This window comes from Thalassophryne amazonica, chromosome 20, assembly GCF_902500255.1.
Source record: "Thalassophryne amazonica chromosome 20, fThaAma1.1, whole genome shotgun sequence".
NCBI lineage: Eukaryota > Metazoa > Chordata > Actinopteri > Batrachoidiformes > Batrachoididae > Thalassophryne > Thalassophryne amazonica.
In genome coordinates this window covers 3,413,041-3,434,439 of record NC_047122.1, presented here as the reverse complement: position 1 = coordinate 3,434,439, position 21,399 = coordinate 3,413,041, and the positions used below count along the sequence as shown (strand labels likewise).

General features: G+C 42.8%; 1 protein-coding gene across 3 annotated transcripts in view; it reads right to left on the bottom strand.

Moving 5' to 3' along the window:
* Nucleotides 1-2,142: 2,142 nt before the first annotated feature.
* Nucleotides 2,143-21,399, bottom strand: part of LOC117501937 (septin-7-like) — a 192,008-nt gene continuing 172,751 nt past the window's right edge. The window contains exons 9-11 of one of the 3 annotated variants that reach the window (XM_034160906.1): nucleotides 14,211-14,262; nucleotides 6,725-6,850; nucleotides 2,143-2,189 (exon numbers count right to left, since the gene is read on the bottom strand). In XM_034160906.1, the coding sequence (XP_034016797.1) occupies nucleotides 2,165-2,189; nucleotides 6,725-6,850; nucleotides 14,211-14,262 (203 nt within the window). In that variant the 3' untranslated portion in view covers nucleotides 2,143-2,164. Of the gene's footprint in view, nucleotides 2,190-6,720; nucleotides 6,851-14,210; nucleotides 14,263-21,399 lie in introns of those variants that run through there. The other 2 variants (XM_034160904.1, XM_034160905.1) reach the window with 2 other exon arrangements.

Here is a 21,399-nt window from a genome sequence, read left to right as displayed (position 1 = left end):
GCCCTGGGGAAGACCCAGGACACGCTGGAGGGACTACATCGCTCAGCTGGTTTGGGAATGCCTTGGGGTTCCCCCGGAGGAGCTGGGGGAGGTGTGTGTTGATCGGGAGGTCTGGGCGGCTTTGCTTGAGCTGCTGCCCCCGCGACCTGACTCCGGATAAAGCGGAAGAAAATGGATGGATGGATGGATGGATGTATTAATATGACGGGAGCATTTTTAAACTTTGACCCCTGTGTAGGGATGGCTATCGAGAACCGGTTCCTTTCGGGTATCGTTAAGAAATGATTCGATCCACCGACATCAATAAGCTTTGTGCTTAACGATTCTGTTATCGGTCCTTCAGAGTGGCCGTTGTTTTGGCGGGTGTTTGTCAGGAAAATGATCATTTCTCTACATTGATTACAGACCCTGCAGCGGGTCCTTAATCAACTTTTCTGCAGCGCGACTTTGCTTTGAACCTTGAACCAATCGAAGCGTGGTTCGCAGATTGAAGCAATGCTTCGGTTGATTGCTTTGTTTATTTCTTTCTTTCGCTTAATTTTCCCCCGCTAAAACCCTAAAGAGCATACGTCTGTGAGTATTATTTACCTTTTCTATGTTAAACTGACCTGTTATGGTCTTCTGAAACAGTTGATAGATGTATTTTATAACTTAAAAATGGGAGCGATGCTAACGCGTTAGCATGTCTATGGCATTTTCAATGTTAAAACTTAGCATTTAGCAATTGCAGCCGTCATCACGTTCGGGTGCATTTGTTTTCAAATTGTAATAGTCCTTAAATTTATTTTTGCTTATATATTAATAATCTAATGATTATTATATACAATTTTAGAGAAAGAGACAAAAAGAACCTGAATAGAAATACAACAGAAAATATATAATATCAACTAACATAAATAAATAAATACATACAGAAATAAATAAGTGTTTCCTGTGAACACCTAGTGACTCTCACACCTCCATTTCATCCCTGTCTTATTTAAGTTTAATGACAGTTTGTTTCGGTCAAACCATATTTTCAGTTTGTTAATTTCTTCACTGATTTCCTCCAGAACTATCTGCCAAACTAGAAAACTGCTGCATCCTAGTAAGAGCAGAATACTACTGGAATGAATGTGAATAAGGAAAGTTGGGTTTTTTTTCTCACTAAATGGATGCTGCACTCACTGCAGTTTATTGTCTGGAATAGTCCCAGATTGCATTTCAGAGCTTCTAGAATTCAAACATTTTCATGCAGGTGGTGTTGGGGGGTAATTTTGGGTTTCAGCTTTTTTTGTTTTTCACCACTTTCATCCCTGAATATGAGTTGTGATTCACTTTTGTGCAGATTAAAGTTACTAACTGGGACTCCTGTCTTGTTGCGAGAAAGAAACGAGAATCGTCCTCCGTTCTGTTCACACAGCTCCAAACATTACGCGGCTCTCTGACAAGTCAAGATAGAACGATAGAATTCAGTCTGAATTAATAACTTCAAAGCGAAACACAGTTTTGTTTATTTTTATTTATGGCCAGAGATCAAGGATACAGTGACTAATTTCATATTTATTTACTTTAAGACTCAAGGAAATACATAGAAAACCTGTAAAGCCTACTTTTAGTACAAAATTCACGAGGTATCGATAAGGGAATCGATAAGCAGAATCGGATCGATAAACAGAATCGATAATGGCATCGATATCGATAAAACCTTATCAATACCCATCCCTACCCCTGTGTAATCCTTCACTGACCCCACCTGTCTACAGCTACCACCCTGGATGGCCAGCGTACATTTTGGGTCAGTCATGGTACATTAAGGCTGGATAGTAAGTGTCCTTTAGTCCCCTTAAGTGGTACTGATTAGGTCAAAATTGAGTACTGGCTCATGCGCTAATATGATGGACATTTCTCTTTAGCGTGCATTCAAAGGGCAAAATGTTATTATTTTTACATAATGAAAACTTAATTTTTAATAAATAATTATTAATTCTTATTTTTTTAACTTGATGTCATAAGAAAGTAAATTGGGTTCCTGAAGCTTTTCATGCCACTGTGCAACCAAACAACTGATTCTCAGAGCAGTTATGAGTTTCACAGAGGTGCAAGTAACACAATCATATGATCAAATGAAGCAGTGTAACAGAGACTAAAAAAGAAAAGCAAACAAAAAGCTGTGAAGTCACACTTACATGCTGTCACCTGTGTCCGGTCTAAAAACAAAAACAAAACAAAAACATCACACACACACACATTTAGCATGCTGCTGCAACATGGATTAGTTAGTGACAGTGTGCTGTTATCAGTGTGATTGCAGCCAGGTATTTGGTGTGCCACGATCACCGTTCAGCCAATTAGTGATTACTGATGGGACAGGGAATGTCGTAATGGGATTACTGGTGGACAGGGAATGTAGTAATGAGATTACTGGTGGACAGGTAATGCCGTGACGGGATTACTGGTGGACAGGTAATGCCTTGACGGGATTACTGGTGGACAGCTAATGCCGTGATTGGATTATTTGTGGACAGTTTGTGACTTGATGGGATTACTGGTGGACAGGTAATGCCGTGATGGGATTACTGGTGGACAGGTAATGCCGTGATGGGATTACTGGTGGACAGGGAATGCCGTGATGGGATTACTGGTGGACAGGGAATGCCGTGATGGGATTACTGGTGGACAGGTAATCCCGTGACGGGATTACTGGTGGACAGGTAATGCCGTGACGGGATTACTGGTGGACAGGTAATGCCGTGACGGGATTACTGGTGGACAGGTAATGCCGTGACGGGAGTATTTGTGGACAGGTAATGCCGTGACGGGAGTATTTGTGGACAGGTAATGCCGTGACGGGATTACTGATGGACAGGTAATGCCGTGACGGGATTACTGGTGGACGGTAATGCCGTGACGGGATTACTGGTGGACAGGTAATGCCATGATGAGATTACTGGTGGACAGGTAATGCTGTAACGGGTCTTATTTGTGGACAGTTTGTGACTTGATGGGATTACTGGTGGACAGGTAATGCCGTGATGGGATTATTTGTGGACAGTTTGTGACTTGAAGGGATTACTGGTAGACAGGTAATGCCGTGATGGGATTATTTGTGGACAGTTTGTGACTTGATGGGATTACTGGTGGACAGGTAATGCCGTGATGGGATTATTTGTGGACAGTTTGTGACTTGATGGGATTACTGGTGGACAGCTAATGCCGTGAATGGGATTATTGGTGGACAGGGAATGTGGTAATGGGATTACTGGTGGACAGGGAATGTCATAATGGGATTACTGGTGGACAGCTAATGTCGTAATGGGATTACTGGTGGACAGCTAATGTCGTAATAGGATTACTGGTGGACAGGAAATGTTGTAATGGGATTACTAGTGGACAGGGAATGTCGTAATGGGATTACCGGTGGACAGGTAGTGACTTGATGGGATTATTTGTGGACAGTTTGTGACTTGATGGGATTCCTGGTGGACAGGTAATGTCGTGACGGGATTACAGGTGGACAGGTAATGCCATGACGGGATTACTGGTGGACAGGTAATGCCGTGACGGGATTACTGGTGGACAGCTAATGTCGTGATTGGATTATTTGTGAACAGTTTGTGACTTGATGGGATTACTGGTGGACAGGTAATGCCGTGATGGGATTACTGGTGGACAGGTAATGCCGTGATGGGATTACTGGTGGACAGGTAATGCCGTGATGGGATTATTTGTGGACAGTTTGTGACTTGATGAGATTACTGGTGGACAGGTAATGCCGTGATGGGATTATTTGTGGACAGGTAATGCCGTGATGGGATTACTCGTGGACAGGTAATGCCGTAATGGGATTACTCGTGGACAGGTAATGCCGTAACGGGATTACTCGTGGACAGTTTGTGACTTGATGAGATTACTGGTGGACAGGTAATGCCGTAACAGGATTGTTTGTGGACAGTTTGTGACTTGATGGGATTACTGGTGGGCAGGTAATGCCGTGATGGGATTATTTGTGGACAGTTTACTGGTGGACAGGTAATGCCGTAATGGGATTATTTGTGGACAGTTTGTGACTTGATGGGATTAATGGTGGACAGCTAATACCGTGAATGGGATTATTTGTGGACAGTTTGTAACTTGATGGGATTACTGGTGGACAGGTAATGCTGTGATGGGATTATTTGTAGACATCTTGTGACTTGATGGGATTACTGGTGGACAGGTAATGCTGTGATGGGATTATTTGTGGACAGGTAATGTCGTAACGGGATTATTTGTGGACAGTTTGTGACTTGATGAGATTACTGGTGGACAGGTAATGCTGTAACGGGATTATCTGTGGACAATTTGTGACTTGATGAGATTACTGGTGGACAGGTAATGCCGTGATGGGGTTATTTGTGGACAGTTTACTGGTGGACAGGTAATGTCGTAACGGGATTATTTGTGGACAGTTTGTGACTTGATGAGATTACTGGTGGACAGGTAATGCTGTAACGGGATTATTTGTGGACAATTTGTGACTTGATGAGATTACTGGTGGACAGGTAATGCCGTGATGGGGTTATTTGTGGACAGTTTACTGGTGGACAGGTAATGTCGTAACGGGATTATTTGTGGACAGTTTGTGACTTGAGATTACTGGTGGACAGGTAATGCTGTAACGGGATTATTTGTGGACAGTTTGTGACTTGATGAGATTACTGGTGGACAGGTAATGCTGTAACGGGATTATTTGTGGACAGTTTGTGACTTGATGAGATTACTGGTGGACAGGTAATGCCGTGATGGGATTATTTGTGGACAGTTTGTGACTTGATGGGATTACTGGTAGACAGGTAATGCCGTGATGGGATTATTTGTGGACAGTTTGTGACTTGATGGGATTACTGCTGGACAGGTAATGCCGTGATGGGATTACTGGTGGACAGGTAAGGCCGTGATGGGATTACTGGTGGACAGGTAATGCCGTAACGGGATTATTTGTGGACAGTTTGTGACTTGATGAGATTACTGGTGGACAGGTAATGCCGTAACGGGATTATTTGTGGACAGTTTGTGACTTGATGGGATTACTGGTGGACAGGTAATGCCGTGATGGGATTATTTGTGGACAGTTTACTGGTGGACAGGTAATGCCGTGATGGGATTATTTGTGGACAGTTTACTGGTGGACAGGTAATGCCGTGATGGGATTATTTGTGGACAGTTTGTGACTTGATGGGATTACTGGTGGACCGGTAATGCCGTGATGGGATTATTTGTGGACAGTTTGTGACTTGATGAGATTACTGGTGGACAGGTAATGCCGTGACGGGATTACTGGTGGACAGCTAATGCCGTGACGGGATTACTGGTGGACAGCTAATGCCGTGATTGGATCATTTGTGGACAGTTTGTGACTTGATGGGATTACTGGTGGACAGGTAATGCCGTGACGGGATTACTGGTGGACAGGTACTGCCGTGACGGGATTACTGGTGGACAGCTAATGCCGTGATTGGATTATTTGTGGACAGTTTGTGACTTGATGGGATTACTGGTGGACAGGTAATGCCGTGATGGGATTACTGGTGGACAGGTAAGGCCGTGATGGGATTACTGGTGGACAGGTAAGGCCGTGATGGGATTACTGGTGGACAGTTTGTGACTTGATGAGATTACTGGTGGACAGGTAATGCCGTAACGGGATTATTTGTGGACAGTTTGTGACTTGATGGGATTACTGGTGGACAGGTAATGCCGTGATGGGATTATTTGTGGACAGTTTACTGGTGGACAGGTAATGCCGTGATGGGATTATTTGTGGACAGTTTGTGACTTGATGGGATTACTGGTGGACCGGTAATGCCGTGATGGGATTATTTGTGGACAGTTTGTGACTTGATGAGATTACTGGTGGACAGGTAATGCTGTGATGGGATTATTTGTGGACAGTTTGTGACTTGATGGGATTACTGGTGGACAGGTAATGCCGTGACGGGATTACTGGTGGACAGGTAATGCCGTAGCGGGATTATTTGTGGACAGGTAATGCCGTGACGGGATTACTGGTGGACAGGTAATGCCGTAGCGGGATTATTTGTGGACAGGTAATGCCGTGACGGGATTACTGGTGGACAGGTAATGCCGTGACGGAATTATTTGTGGACAGGTAATGCCGTGACGGGATTACTGGTGGACAGGTAATGCCGTGATGGGATTACTGGTGGACAGGTAATGCCGTGACGGGATTACTGGTGGACAGGTAATGCTGTGATGGGATTACTGGTGGACAGGTAATGTCGTAACGGATTATTTGTGGACAGTTTGTGACTTGATGAGATTACTGGTGGACAGGTAATGCTGTGATGGGATTATTTGTGGACAGTTTGTGACTTGATGGGATTACTGGTGGACAGGTAATGCTGTGATGGGATTATTTGTGGACAGTTTGTGACTTAATGGGATTACTGGTGGACAGCTAATGCCGTGATGGGATTATTTGTGGACAGTTTGTGGTGTGGTTAGTGGATGAAAAGGGTTTAAAGCTTTGGACTGAGTCAGTGACAGTTTGCCATCTTTCATATGTGTGTCAGTGTGATGTGCTGCAGACTTTGGTCTTTGAACTGCAGTTTCCTTTGCAGTGTCCCTCTGACTGAACGAGCAGCCCAGGATTCCCGTGGAAGTATATGACATCTCCACACATTTTCCGACATTGTTTCAAAACAACATGGAGGTGTTGAGTATGTCGTTGTGATGTACTCACTTGGTCAACTGTCCCTTGTTCTTATTGTTGTCACTGGTGTTGTAGGTGACTGCAGCTAGTTTCCTGCTGCGGTAATTTTCATAATGAACGTTGTTCGTTACATCTTTGAGGTCCTGCATGTGAGTGCTGGAAAATACAATGAGCAAAGACATAAATGAGTACATTTACATAACTAAAAAAAGATGATTACTTCAGCAGTTTACACTGGATGGAGGTGAAGCAATTTTGGACATTTGGAAAAAGTACTGCAGATGTGGTGAGGGAGACAGCTAGGAAGGTACTGGGTGTGACATCTAGACAGTGGAAGGAAGACAAGGAGACTTGGTGGTGGAACAAAGATCTTCAGGAAAGCATAAAGAGAAAGGTTTGTGAAAAATAATTGGGATAGTCAGAGAGATGAAGAAAGTAGACAGGAGTATAAGGAGATGCAGGCGTAAAGAGAAGTGGCAAAAGCTATGAGAGAATGAGAAAAAGCCGACAACCTCCAGAAACTTTCCACTTACCATTGAGGAACCTAAAAGCAAGAACGTTTGTGTTTATTAACTGAACATATAAGAAGACAACTGCACGACAGCACTGTCTCACAGTGTTAAAGTGTCTGATCCACTCTTTGAGCCTCAGATTAAAGTTACTGTATTTTATCTTACATTTACACTCTGTCTCACAGTGTTAAAGTATCTGATCCACTCTCTGAGCCTCATATTAAAGTTACTGTATGTTATCTTACATTTACACTCTGTCTCACAGTGTTAAATTGTCTGATCGGCTCCCTGAGCCTCACTGTATGTTATCTCACAGGATGTTCATTCAGTTGTTTAATTTTGTAGAAAAAAAGCAGATCACAGACATGACACAAAACTAAAGTCATTTCAAATGGCAACTTTCTGGCTTTAAGAAACACTATAAGAAATCAAGAAAAAAAACTGTGGCAGTCAGTAACGGTTACTTTTTTAGGACAAGCAGAGGGAAAAAAATATGGACTCACTCAATTCTGAGGGATAAATTATGGAATCACCCTGTAAATTTTCATCCCCAAAACTAACACCTGCATCAAATCAGATCTGCTCGTTAGTCTGCATCTAAAAAGGACTGATCACACCTTGGAGAGCTGTTGCACCAAGTGGACTGACATGAATCATGGCTCCAACACGAGAGATGTCAATTGAAACAAAGGAGAGGATTATCAAACTCTTAAAAGAGGGTAAATCATCACGCAATGTTGCAAAAGATGTTGGTTGTTCACAGTCAGCTGTGTCTAAACTCTGGACCAAATACAAACAACATGGGAAGGTTGTTAAAGGCAAACATACTGGTAGACCAAAGAAAACGTCAAAGCGTCAAGACAGAAAACTTAAAGCAATATGTCTCAAAAATCGAAAATGCACAACAAAACAAATGAGAAACGAATGGGAGGAAACTGGAGTCAACGTCTGTGACCAAACTGTAAGAAACCGCCTAAAGGAAATGGGATTTACACACAGAAAAGCTAAACGAAAGCCGTCAACAACACCTAAACAGAAAAAAACAAGGTTACAATGGGCTAAAGAAAAGCAGTCGTGGACTGTGGATGACTGGATGAAAGTCATATTCAGTGATGAATCTCAAATCTGCAATGGGCAAGGTGATGATGCTGGAACTTTTGTTTGGTGCCGTTCCAATGAGCTTTATAAAGATGACTGCCTGAAGAGAACATGTAAATTTCCACAGTCATTGATGATATGGGGCTGCATGTCAGGTAAAGGCACTGGGGAGATGGCTGTCATTACATCATCAATAAATGCACAAGTTTACGTTGATATTTTGGACACTTTTCTTATCCCATCAATTGAAAGGATGTTTGGGGATGATGAAATCATTTTTCAAGATGATAATGCATCTTGCCATAGAGCAAAAACTGTGAAAACATTCCTTGCAAAAAGACACATAGGGTCAATGTCATGGCCTGCAAATAGTCCAGATCTTAATCCAATTGAAAATCTTTGGTGGAAGTTGAAGAAAATGGTCCATGACAAGGCTCCAACCTGCAAAGCTGATCTGGCAACAGCAATCAGAGAAAGTTGGAGCCAGATTGATGAAGAGTACTGTTTGTCATTCATTAACCAACCACCAACCACCAGTAGAGGCAAGCACTTTTCTGTTAGCTGTTTAATCTGTGCAGTTAGATTGATCTAGATAACGATTTGTTTCACAGTGTAATCTTCACATGCATTAACTAAAGCACTCCCTCTGCTGAATCACCACTAAATTATTTACACATTATTCACTTTGTGTGTTTTTAGGAATCCGCTAGCTTAGCGCAGCTACTAGCTCTTAGCCGGTTTAGCATGGCGGCTTCTCCTGTCTCTCCCGCACTTTTCTGCTCTGGGTGTGAAATGTTTAGTTATTCCTCGGCCTCCTTTAGCAGTAATGGTACTTGTAATAAGTGCAGCTTATTCGTAGCTTTGGAGGCCAGGCTGGGCGAATTGGAGAATCGGCTCCGCACCGTGGAAAATTCTACAGCTAGCCAGGCCCCTGTAGTCGGTGCGGACCAAGGTAGCTTAGCCGCCGTTAGTTTCCCTCTGGCAGATCCCGAGCAGCCGGGAAAGCAGGCCGACTGGGTGACTGTGAGGAGGAAGCGTAGTTCTAAACAGAAGCCCCGTGTACACCGCCAACCCGTTCACATCTCTAACCGTTTTTCCCCACTCGACGACACACCCGCCAAGGATCAAACTCTGGTTATTGGCGACTCTGTTTTGAGAAATGTGAAGTTAGCGACACCAGCAACCATAGTCAATTGTCTTCCGGGGGCCAGAGCAGGCGACATTGAAGGAAATTTGAAACTGCTGGCTAAGGCTAAGCATAAATTTGGTAAGATTGTAATTCACGTCGGCAGTAATGACTCCCGGGTTACGCCAATCGGAGGTCACTAAAATTAACATTGAATCGGTGTGTAACTTTGCAAAAACAATGTCGGACTCTGTAGTTTTTTCTGGGCCCCTCCCCAATCGGACCGGGAGTGACATGTTTAGCCGCATGTTCTCCTTGAATTGCTGGCTGTCTGAGTGGTGTCCAAAAAATGAGATGGGCTTCATAGATAATTGGCAAAGCTTCTGGGGAAAACCTGGTCTTGTTAGGAGAGACGGCATCCTTCCCACTTTGGATGGAGCAGCTCTCATTTCTAGAAATCTGGCCAATTTTCTTAAATCCTCCAAACCGTGACTATCCGGGGTTGGGATCAGGAAGCAGAGTTGTAGTCTTACACACCTCTCTGCAGCTTCTCTCCCCCTGCCATCCCCTCATTACCCCATCCCCGTAGAGACGGTGCCTGCTCCCAGACCACCAATAACCAGCAAAAATCTATTTAAGCATAAAAATTCAAAAAGAAAAAATAATATAGCACCTTCAACTGCACCAGAGACTAAACAGTAAATGATATAATAATTGATCAACATATTGATTTATTCTGCCTTACAGAAACCTGGATGAATATGTTAGTTTAAATGAGTCAACACCCCCGAGTCACACTAACTGCCAGAATGCTCGTAGCACGGGCCGAGGCGGACGATTAGCAGCAATCTTCCACTCCAGCTTATTAATTAATCAAAAACCCAGACAGAGCTTTAATTTATTTGAAAGCTTGACTCTTAGTCTTGTCCATCCAAATTGGAAGTCCCAAAAAACAGTTTTATTTGTTGTTATCTATCGTCCTCCTGGTCGTTACTGTGAGTTTCTCTGTGAATTTTCAGACCTTTTGTCTGACTTAGTGCTTAGCTCAGATAAGATAATTATAGTGGGCGATTTTAACATTCACACAGATGCTGAGAATGACAGCCTCAACACTGCATTTAATCTATTATTAGACTCAACTGGCTTTGCTCAAAATGTAAATGAGTCCACCCACCACTTTAATCATATCTTAGATCTTGTTCTGACTTATGGTATGGAAATTGAAGACTTAACAGTTTTCCCTGAAAACTCCCTTCTGTCTGATCATTTCTTAATAACATTTACATTTACTCTGATGGACTACCCAGCAGTGGGGAATAAGTTTCATTACAGTAGAAGTCTTTCAGAAAGCGCTGTAACTAGGTTTAAGGATATGATTCCTTCTTTATGTTCTCTAATGCCATATACCAACACAGTGCAGAGTAGCTACCTAAACTCTGTAAGTGAGATAGAGTATCTCGTCAATAGTTTTACATCCTCATTGAAGACAACTTTGGATGCTGTAGCTCCTCTGAAAAAGAGAGCTTTAAATCAGAAGTGCCTGACTTCGTGGTATAACTCACAAACTCGCAACTTAAAGCAGATAACCCCTAAGTTGGAGAGGAAATGGCGTCTCACTAATTTAGAAGATCTTCACTTAGCCTGGAAAAAGAGTCTGTTGCTCTATAAAAAAGCCCTCCGTAAAGCTAGGACATCTTACTACTCATCACTAATTGAAGAAAATAAGAACAACCCCAGGTTTCTTTTCAGCACTGTAGCCAGGCTGACAAAGAGTCAGAGCTCTATTGAGCTGAGTATTCCTTTAACTTTAACTAGTAATGACTTCATGACTTTCTTTGCTAATAAAATTTTAACTATTAGAGAAAAAATTACTCATAACCATCCCAAAGACGTATCGTTATCTTTGGCTGCTTTCAGTGATGCCGGTATTTGGTTAGACTCTTTCTCTCAGATTGTTCTGTCTGAGTTATTTTCATTAGTTACTTCATCCAAACCACCAACATGTCTATTAGACCCCATTCCTACCAGGCTGCTCAAGGAAGCCCTACCATTATTTAATGCTTCGATCTTAAATATGATCAATCTATCTTTGTTAGTTGGCTATGTACCACAGGCTTTTAAGGTGGCAGTAATTAAACCATTACTTAAAAAGCCATCACTTGACCCAGCTATCTTAGCTAATTATAGGCCAATCTCCAACCTTCCTTTTCTCTCAAAAATTCTTGAAAGGGTAGTTGTAAAACAGCTAACTGATCATCTGCAGAGGAATGGTCTATTTGAAGAGTTTCAGTCAGGTTTTAGAATTCATCATAGTACAGAAACAGCATTAGTGAAGTTTACAAATGATCTTCTTATGGTCTCAGACAGTGGACTCATCTCTGTGCTTGTTCTGTTACACCTCAGTGCTGCTTTTGATACTGTTGACCAAAAATTTTTATTACAGAGATTAGAGCATGTCATAGGTATTAAAGACACTGCGCTGCGGTGGTTTCAATCATATTTATCTAACAGATTACAATTTGTTCATGTAAATGGGGAATCTTCTTCACAGACTAAGTTTAATTATGGAGTTCCACAAGGTTCTGTGCTAGGAACAATTTTATTCACTTTATACATGCTTCCCTTAGGCAGTATTATTAGACGGCATTGCTTAAATTTTCATTGTTATGCAGATGATACCCAGCTTTATCTATCCATGAAGCCAGAGGACACACACCAATTAGATAAACTGCAGGATTGTCTTACAGACATAAAGACATGGATGACCTCTAATTTCCTGCTTTTAAACTCAGATAAAACTGAAGTTATTGTTCTTGGCCCCACAAATCTTAGAAACATGGTGTCTAACCAGATCCTTACTCTGGATGGCATTACCCTGACCTCTAGTAATACTGTGAGAAATCTTGGAGTCATTTTTGATCAGGATATGTCATTCAAAGCGCATATTAAACAAATATGTAGGACTGCTTTTTTACATTTACGCAATATCTCTAAAATTAGAAAGGTCTTGTCTCAGAGTGATGCTGAAAAACTAATTCATGCATTTATTTCCTCTAGGTTGGACATTTGTAATTCATTATTATCAGGTTGTCCTAAAAGTTCCCTAAAAAGCCTTCAGTTAATTCAGAATGCTGCAGCTAGAGTACTGACGGGGACTAGAAGGAGAGAGCATATCTCACCCATATTGGCCTCTCTTCATTGGCTTCCTGTTAATTCTAGAATAGAATTTAAAATTATTCTTCTTACTTATAAGGTTTTGAATAATCAGGTCCCATCTTATCTTAGGGACCTCATAGTACCATATCACCCCAATAGAGCGCTTCGTTCTCAGACTGCAGGCTTACTTGTAGTTCCTAGGGTTTGTAAGAGTAGAATGGGAGGCAGAGCCTTCAGCTTTCAGGCTCCTCTCCTGTGAAACCAGCTCCCAATTCAGATCAGGGAGACAGACACCCTCTCTACTTTTAAGATTAGGCTTAAAACTTTCCTTTTTGCTAAAGCTTATAGTTAGGGCTGGATCAGGTGACCCTGAACCATCCCTTAGTTATGCTGCTATAGACTTAGACTGCTGGGGGGTTCCCATGATGCACTGAGTGTTTCTTTCTCTTTTTGCTCTGTATGCACCACTCTGCATTTAATCATTAGTGATTGATCTCTGCTCCCCTCCACAGCATGTCTTTTTCCTGGTTCTCTCCCTCAGCTCCAACCAGTCCCAGCAGAAGACTGCCCCTCCCTGAGCCTGGTTCTGCTGGAGGTTTCTTCCTGTTAAAAGGGAGTTTTTCCTTCCCACTGTCGCCAAGTGCTTGCTCACAGGGGGTCATTTTGACCGTTGGGGTTTTACATAATTATTGTATGGCCTTGCCTTACAATATAAAGCACCTTGGGGCAACTGTTTGTTGTGATTTGGCGCTATATAAGAAAAAAGTTGATTGATTGATTGATTGATTGATTAATCCATGCCTCAGAGACTGCAAGCTGTTATAAAAGCCAGAGGTGGTGAAACAAAATACTAGTGATGTGTTGGAGCGTTCTTTTGTTTTTCAGGATTCCATAATTTTTTCTTCAGAATTGAGTGATTCCATATTTTTTTCCTCTGCTTGGTCTAAAAAAGTAACCGTTACTGACTGCCACAATTTTTTTTCCTGATTTCTTATAGTGTTCTTAAAGCCAGATAGTTGCCATTTGAAATGACTTTAGTTTTGTGTCATGTCTGTGATCTGCTTTTTTTCTACAAAATTAAACAACTGAATGAACATCCTCCGAGGCCGGTGATTCCATACTTTTTGCCAGGGGTTGTAGTAAAAGAGTCACTTATATTCTTGTGTAAATTCCTGTAAATCCGTTAAAAGCCACAGCATCGTTTTTCCAAAGAAAGAAAGTCTCCATTAATAAATAGTCACTTATATTCTCTCGTGAAATCCTGTTTGAACAGCACAATGTTTATTTTCCAGGGAGAGAAAAATTCTTACCACACTTAACGTCCTAATGGCACATGATGCAGTTCACTTTTCCCATTTCTTTTATCTTTCAGATGTGTTCATGAAGACAACTTTAAATTCAAGCCAGCGTCAATTCCATGGATTCTTGATTTCTTATCAAAATTTTTAACGCCGTCCTCTCTCTGGCCAATGTCGCTCCGTGACACAGACAAACTGAAAAATTCTTCTTTTAAAACCCTGATAGCTGTACTTTGATCTTAAGAACAGCGTCTTCAATTAGACACAACAGAAGCAGTGCATGAACAGGGTGTCCAGCTCTGTGCAGACTATGGGCTTCCACTCACCGGATCAGCATGTTCCGGAGGATCATAAAATCACAGTGCTCACTGTTCTCCACTGGAAGGACAACAAACACACACACAGCAGACACAGAATATTTAACAATTTATCAGTAATGAAAATGAAATGCATTTTCTCAAGAATGCTACGATGAAAGTAAAACAAGTACCATGTACACAAGCCTTATGTGACCATCATACATTTTATGATGATGTATAGGACAAAGTGATGAAACATGAATCCACTTTACGAAGAGAACATACATAAATATGCACATCACAGTGTGTTCATTGAAATTCAGTTCAATTCATCAGGATCCTGAGGCTTCTGCACAACGACACGTCCACCAAAGTTCTGGGAAATGGCACAAAAACGAAGCTTTCAAGGTTCAATCAGAAGTAAAGCAGGGCCGGGTCACCTCCCCAACACTTTTGGTCAACTTCATGGCAACAGTACTCCACCTGATCAAGAACAAGGTGGCAACATTAACTGACACTGAGCACAGAACGGATGGAAAGGTCTTCAATCTGAGCTGACCAAGAGCCAAGAAGAAAATCACCATCACTTCGCTCCTGGACTTCCAGGAGCGAAGTGATTGGGTCTCAGCAGTGTGTCATTCTTTACGGAATAAGTTCTTCAGAAAATCCTTGAAACCTTTGATGAAGCCTACACCACATCAACCTGAAGACACAGGTCATGTACCAGCCTCCACCAACATGGTCAATCCAAAGATTCTTGGTGTAAAAGTACACTGACAGGTCCTGGAGAACAAGACACACTTTTCATAGCTGGGGAGCCATGTTTCATCAAACCAAGACATCAATCAATCAATCAATCAATCAATTTTTTTATATAGCGCCAAATCACAACAAACAGTTGCCCCAAGGCGCTTTATATTGTAAGGCAAGGCCATACAATAATTATGTAAAACCCCAACGGTCAAAACGACCCCCTGTGAGCAAGCACTTGGCTACAGTGGGAAGGAAAAACTCCCTTTTAACAGGAAGAAACCTCCAGCAGAACCAGGCTCAGGCTTCTGCTGGGACTGGTTGGGGCTGAGGGAGAGAACCAGGAAAAAGACATGCTGTGGAGGGGAGCAGAGATCAATCACTAATGATTAAATGCAGAGTGGTGCATACAGAGCAAAAACAGAAAGAAACAGTGCATCATGGGAACCCCCCAGCAGTCTACGTCTATAGCAGCATAACTAAGGGATGGTTCAGGGTCACCTGATCCAGCCCTAACTATAAGCTTTAGCAAAAAGGAAAGTTTTAAGCCTAATCTTAAAAGTAGAGAGGGTGTCTGTCTCCCTGATCTGAATTGGGAGCTGGTTCCACAGGAGAGGAGCCTGAAAGCTGAAGGCTCTGCCTCCCATTCTACTCTTACAAACCCTAGGAACTACAAGTAAGCCTGCAGTCTGAGAGCGAAGCGCTCTATTGGGGTGATATGGTACTACGAGGTCCCTAAGATAAGATGGGACCTGATTATTCAAAACCTTATAAGTAAGAAGAAGAATTTTAAATTCTATTCTAGAATTAACAGGAAGCCAATGAAGAGAGGCCAATATGGGTGAGATATGCTCTCTCCTTCTAGTCCCCGTCAGTACTCTAGCTGCAGCATTTTGAATTAACTGAAGGCTTTTTAGGGAACTTTTAGGACAACCTGATAATAATGAATTACAATAGTCCAGCCTAGAGGAAATAAATGCATGAATTAGTTTTTCAGCATCACTCTGAGACAAGACCTTTCTGATTTTAGAGATATTGCGTAAATGCAAAAAAGCAGTCCTACATATTTCTTTAATATGCGCTTTGAATGACATATCCTGATCAAAAATGACTCCAAGATTTCTCACAGTATTACTAGAGGTCAGGGTAATGCCATCCAGAGTAAGGATCTGGTTAGACACCATGTTTCTAAGATTTGTGGGGCCAAGTACAATAACTTCAGTTTTATCTGAGTTTAAAAGCAGGAAATTAGAGGTCATCCATGTCTTTATGTCTGTAAGACAATCCTGCAGTTTAGCTAATTGGTGTGTGTCCTCTGGCTTCATGGATAGATAATGTAGAATGTAATAATGTAATAATGTAGAAACAATGAGCATCAAGACTGGACCTGTTCAAGTATCTCTGGGTCCACCATCAGCCGCTCTGAAGCCTGGATAAATGAGCAGGGCTGCATCAGGTACGGCCTGCAGCAAGAATCAAAGAAGAAAAAGAGCTGGAGAACATACCAGGAGGCAGCAGGAGTGGACCAAAGATAGATGAGTAGAAGTGAGAGCTGAGAATTTGAATGTTGGCACTTTGACTGGTAAAGGGAGAGAGCCGGCTGATATGATGGAGAGGAGAAAGGCAGACATGGTGTGTGTGTGTGTGACAATCAGGCTAAACTCCCCATGTTTATAACTTAAATTGTCACATCTGGTGGTTGGCTCTCACTGCGGTATTGTATCACTTCCTGTTCCGGAGCACAGCAGTGTTTTTCTGTATCTGTTAGCTGTTTAATCTGCGCAGTTAGATTGATCTAGTTAACTAGATAATGATTTGTTTCACAGTGTAATCTTCACGTGCCTTAACTAAAGCACTCCCTCTGCTGAATCACCTCTAAATTATTCACACATTATTCACTTTGTGTGTTTTTAGGAATCCGCTAGCTTAGTGCAGCTATTAGCTCTTAGCCGGGTTAGCATGGCGGCTTCTCCTGTCTCTCCCGCACTTTTTTGCGCTGGGTATGAAATGTTTAGTTATTCCTTGGCCTCCTTTAGCAGTAACGGTACTTGTAATAAGTGTAGCTTGTTCATAGCTTTGGAGGCCAGGCTGGGCGAATTGGAGACTCGGCTCCACACCTTGGAAAATCCTACAGCTAGCCAGGCCCCTGTAGTTGGTGCAGACCAAGATAGCTTAGCGCCGTTAGCTGTCCCCCAGCAGATCCCGAGCAGCCGGGAAAGCAGGCCGGCTGGGTGACTGTGAGGAAGAAGCGTAGTTCTAAACAGAAGCCCCCTGTACACCACCAACCTGTTCACATTTCTAACCGTTTTTCCCCACTCGGCGACACACCCGCCGAGGATCAAACTCTGGTTATTGGCGACTCTGTTTTGAGAAATGTGAAGTTAGCGACACCAGCAACCATAGTCAATTGTCTTCCGGGGACCAGAGCAGGCGACACTGAAAGAAATTTTAAACTGCTGGCTAAGGCTAAGCGTAAATTTAGTAAGATTGTAATTCACGTCAGCAGTAATGACACCCGGTTACGCCAATCGGAGGTCACTAAAATTAATATTGAATCGATGTGTAAATTTGCAAAAACAATGTCGGACTCGGTAGTTTTCTCTGGGCCCCTCCCCAATCGGACCGGGAGTGACATGTTTAGCTGCATGTTCTCCTTGAATTGCTGGCTGTCTGAGTGGTGTCCAAAAAATGAGGTGGGCTTCATAGATAATTGGCAAAGTTTCTGGGGAAAACCTGGTCTTGTTAGGAGAGACGGCATCCATCCCACTTTGGATGGAGCAGCTCTCATCTCTAGAAATCTGGCCAATTTTATTAAACCCTCCAAATCGTGACTATCCAGGGTTGGGACCAGGAAGCAGAGTTGTAGTCTTACACACCTCTCTGCAGCTTCTCTCCCCCTGCCATCCCCTCATTACCCCATCCCCGTAAAGATGGTGCCTGCTCCCAGACCACCAACAACCAGTAAAAATCTATTTAAGCATAAAAATTCAAGAAGAAAAAACAACATAGCACCTTCAACTGCACCACAGACTAAAACAGTTAAATGTGGTCTATTAAACATTAGGTCTCTCTCTTCTAAGTCCCTGTTAGTAAATGATATAATAATTGATCAACGTATTGATTTATTCTGCCTTACAGAAACCTGGTTACAGCAGGATGAATATAATAATAATAATACATTTTATTTGTAATGCACTTTACATTCCATGGAATCTCAAAGTGCTAATATGCGAATATGTTTAAATAAGTCAACACCCCCGAGTCACACTAACTGTCAGAATGCTCGTAGCACGGGCCGGGGCGGAGGATTAGCAGCAATCTTCCATTCCTGCTTATTAATTAATCAAAGACCCAGACAGAGCTTTAATTCATTTGAAAGTTTGACTCTTAGTCTTGTCCATCCAAATTGGAAGTCCCAAAAACCAGTTTTATTTGTTGTTATCTATCGTCCACCTGGTCGTTACTGTGAGTTTCTCTGTGAATTTTCAGACCATTTGTCTGACTTACGAGGTCTGTCCGTAAAGTATCGTACCTTTTTATTTTTTTCAAAAACTACACTCAACAAAAATATAAACGCAACACTTTTGGTTTTGCTCCCATTTTGTATGAGATGAACTCAAAGATCTAAAACCTTTTCCACATACACAATATCACCATTTCCCTCAAATATTGTTCACAAACCAGTCTAAATCTGTGATAGTGAGCACTTCTCCTTTGCTGAGATAATCCATCCCACCTCACAGGTGTGCCTTAGACTGCCCACAGTAAAAGGCCACTCTGAAAGGTGCAGTTTTATCACACAGCACAATGCCACAGATGTCACGAGATTTGAGGGAGCGTGCATTTGGCATGCTGACAGCAGGAATGTCAACCAGAGCTGTTGCTCGTGTATTGAATGTTCATTTCTCTACCATAAGTCGTCTCCAAAGGTGTTTCAGAGAATTTGGCAGTACATCCAACCAGCCTCACAACTGCAGACCACGTGTAACCACACCAGCCCAGGACCTCCACATCCAGCATGTTCACCTCCAAGATCGTCTGAGACCAGCCACTCAGACAGCTGCTGAAACAATCGGTTTGCATAACCAAAGAATTTCTGCACAGACTGTCAGAAACCGTCTCAGGGAAGCTCATCTGCATGCTCGTCGTCCTCATCGGAGTCTCGACCTGACTCCAGTTCGTTGTCGTAACCGACTTGAGTGGGCAAATGCTCACATTCGCTGGCGTTTGGCACATTGGAGAGATGTTCTCTTCACAGATGAATCCCGGTTCACACTGTCCAGGGCAGATGGCAGACAGCGTGTGTGGCGTCGTGTGGGTGAGCGGTTTTCTGATGTCAGTGTTGTGGATCGAGTGGCCCATGGTGGCGGTGGGGTTATGGTATGGGCAGGCATCTGTTATGGACGAAGAACACAGGTGCATTTTATTGATGGCATTTTGAATGCACAGAGATACCGTGACGAGATCCTGAGGCCCATTGTTGTGCCATACATCCAAGACATCACCTCGTTGCAGCAGGATAATGCACGGCCCCATGTTGCAAGGATCTGTACACAATTCTTGGAAGCTGAAAATGTCCCAGTTCTTGCATGGCCGGCATACTCACTGGACATGTCACCCATTGAGCATGTTTGGGATGCTCTGGACCGGCGTATACGACAGCGTGTACCAGTTCCTGCCAATATCCAGCAACTTTGCACAGCCATTGAAGAGGAGTGGACCAACATTCCACAGGCCACAATTGACAACCTGATCAACTCTATGCGAAGGAGATGTGTTGCACTGCATGAGGCAAATGGTGGTCACACCAGATACTGACTGGTATCCCCCCCAATAAAACAAAACTGCACCTTTCAGAGTGGCCTTTTATTGTGGGCAGTCTAAGGCACACCTGTGCACTAATCATGGTGTCTAATCAGCATCTTGATATGGCACACCTGTGAGGTGGGATGGATTATCTCAGCAAAGGAGAAGTGCTCACTATCACAGATTTAGACTGGTTTGTGAACAATATTTGAGGGAAATGGTGATTTTGTGTATGTGGAAAAAGTTTTAGATCTTTGAGTTCATCTCATGCAAAATTGGAACAAAACCAAAAGTGTTGCGTTTATATTTTTGTTGAGTGTATATGGATTTCATTCATATGTTTTTACGTCAGACATGCTTGAACCCTCGTGCGCATGCGTGAGTTTTTCCACACCTGTCGGTGATGTCATTCGCCTGTGAGCACGCCTTGTGGAAGGAGTGGTCCCGCCCCCTCGTCGGATTTTCATTGTCTGGAAATGGCGGAATGAAAAGGACTTTTTTTCCATCAGAATTTTTTCAGAAACATGTCTATCTCGGCTTTCAGTGCTTACCAGTCGAGTGAGTATAAAAGAACTTGTGGAGAGCTGGACATGTCCCAACTTGTCCTCTAACACGCCGAAATGGAGGTGTTCCTTTGTCTCGCTTCATCAGTGAATCGGTCATCAATCAATCAATCAACTTTTTTCTTATATAGCGCCAAATCACAACCAACAGCTGCCCCAAGGCGCTCCACATTGCAAGGCAAGGCCATACAATAATTATAAAAAACCCCAACGGTCAAAACGACCCCCTATGAGCAAGCACTTGGCAACAGTGGGAAGGAAAAACTCCCTTTTAACAGGAAGAAACCTCCAGCAGAACCAGGTTCAGGGAGGGGCAGTCTTCTGCTGAGACTGGTTGGGGCTGAGGGAAAAAACCAGGAAAAAGACATGCCGTGAAGGGGGGCAGAGATCGATCACTAATGATTAAATGCAGAGTGATGCATACGGAGCAAAAAGAGAAAGAAACAGTGCATCATGGGAACCCCCCCACAATCTACGTCTAAAGCAGCATAACCAAGGGATGGTTCAGGGTCACCCGATCCAGCCCTAACTATAAGCCTTAGCGAAAAGGAAAGTTTTAAGCCTAATCTTAAAAGTAGAGAGGGTATCTGTCTCCCTGATCTGAATTGGGAGCTGGTTCCACAGGAGAGGAGCCTGAAAGCTGAAGGCTCTGCCTCCCATTCTACTCTTACAAACCCTAGGAACTACAAGTAAGCCTGCAGTCTGAGAGCGAAGCGCTCTATTGGGGTGATATGGTACTATGAGGTCCCTAAGATAAGATGGGACCTGATTATTCAAAACCTTATAAGTAAGAAGAAGAATTTTAAATTCTATTCTAGAATTAACAGGAAGCCAATGAAGAGAGGCCAACACGGGTGAGATATGCTCTCTCCTGCTAGTCCCCGTCAGTACTCTAGCTGCAGCATTCTGAACCAACTGAAGGCTTTTTAGGGAACTTTTAGGACAACCTGATAATAATGAATTACAATAGTCCAGCCTAGAGGAAATAAATGCATGAATTAGTTTTTCAGCATCACTCTGAGACAAGACCTTTCTGATTTTAGAGATATTGCGTAAATGCAAAAAATCATGACGTGCGAAGCCTCCGCGCGGCTTTC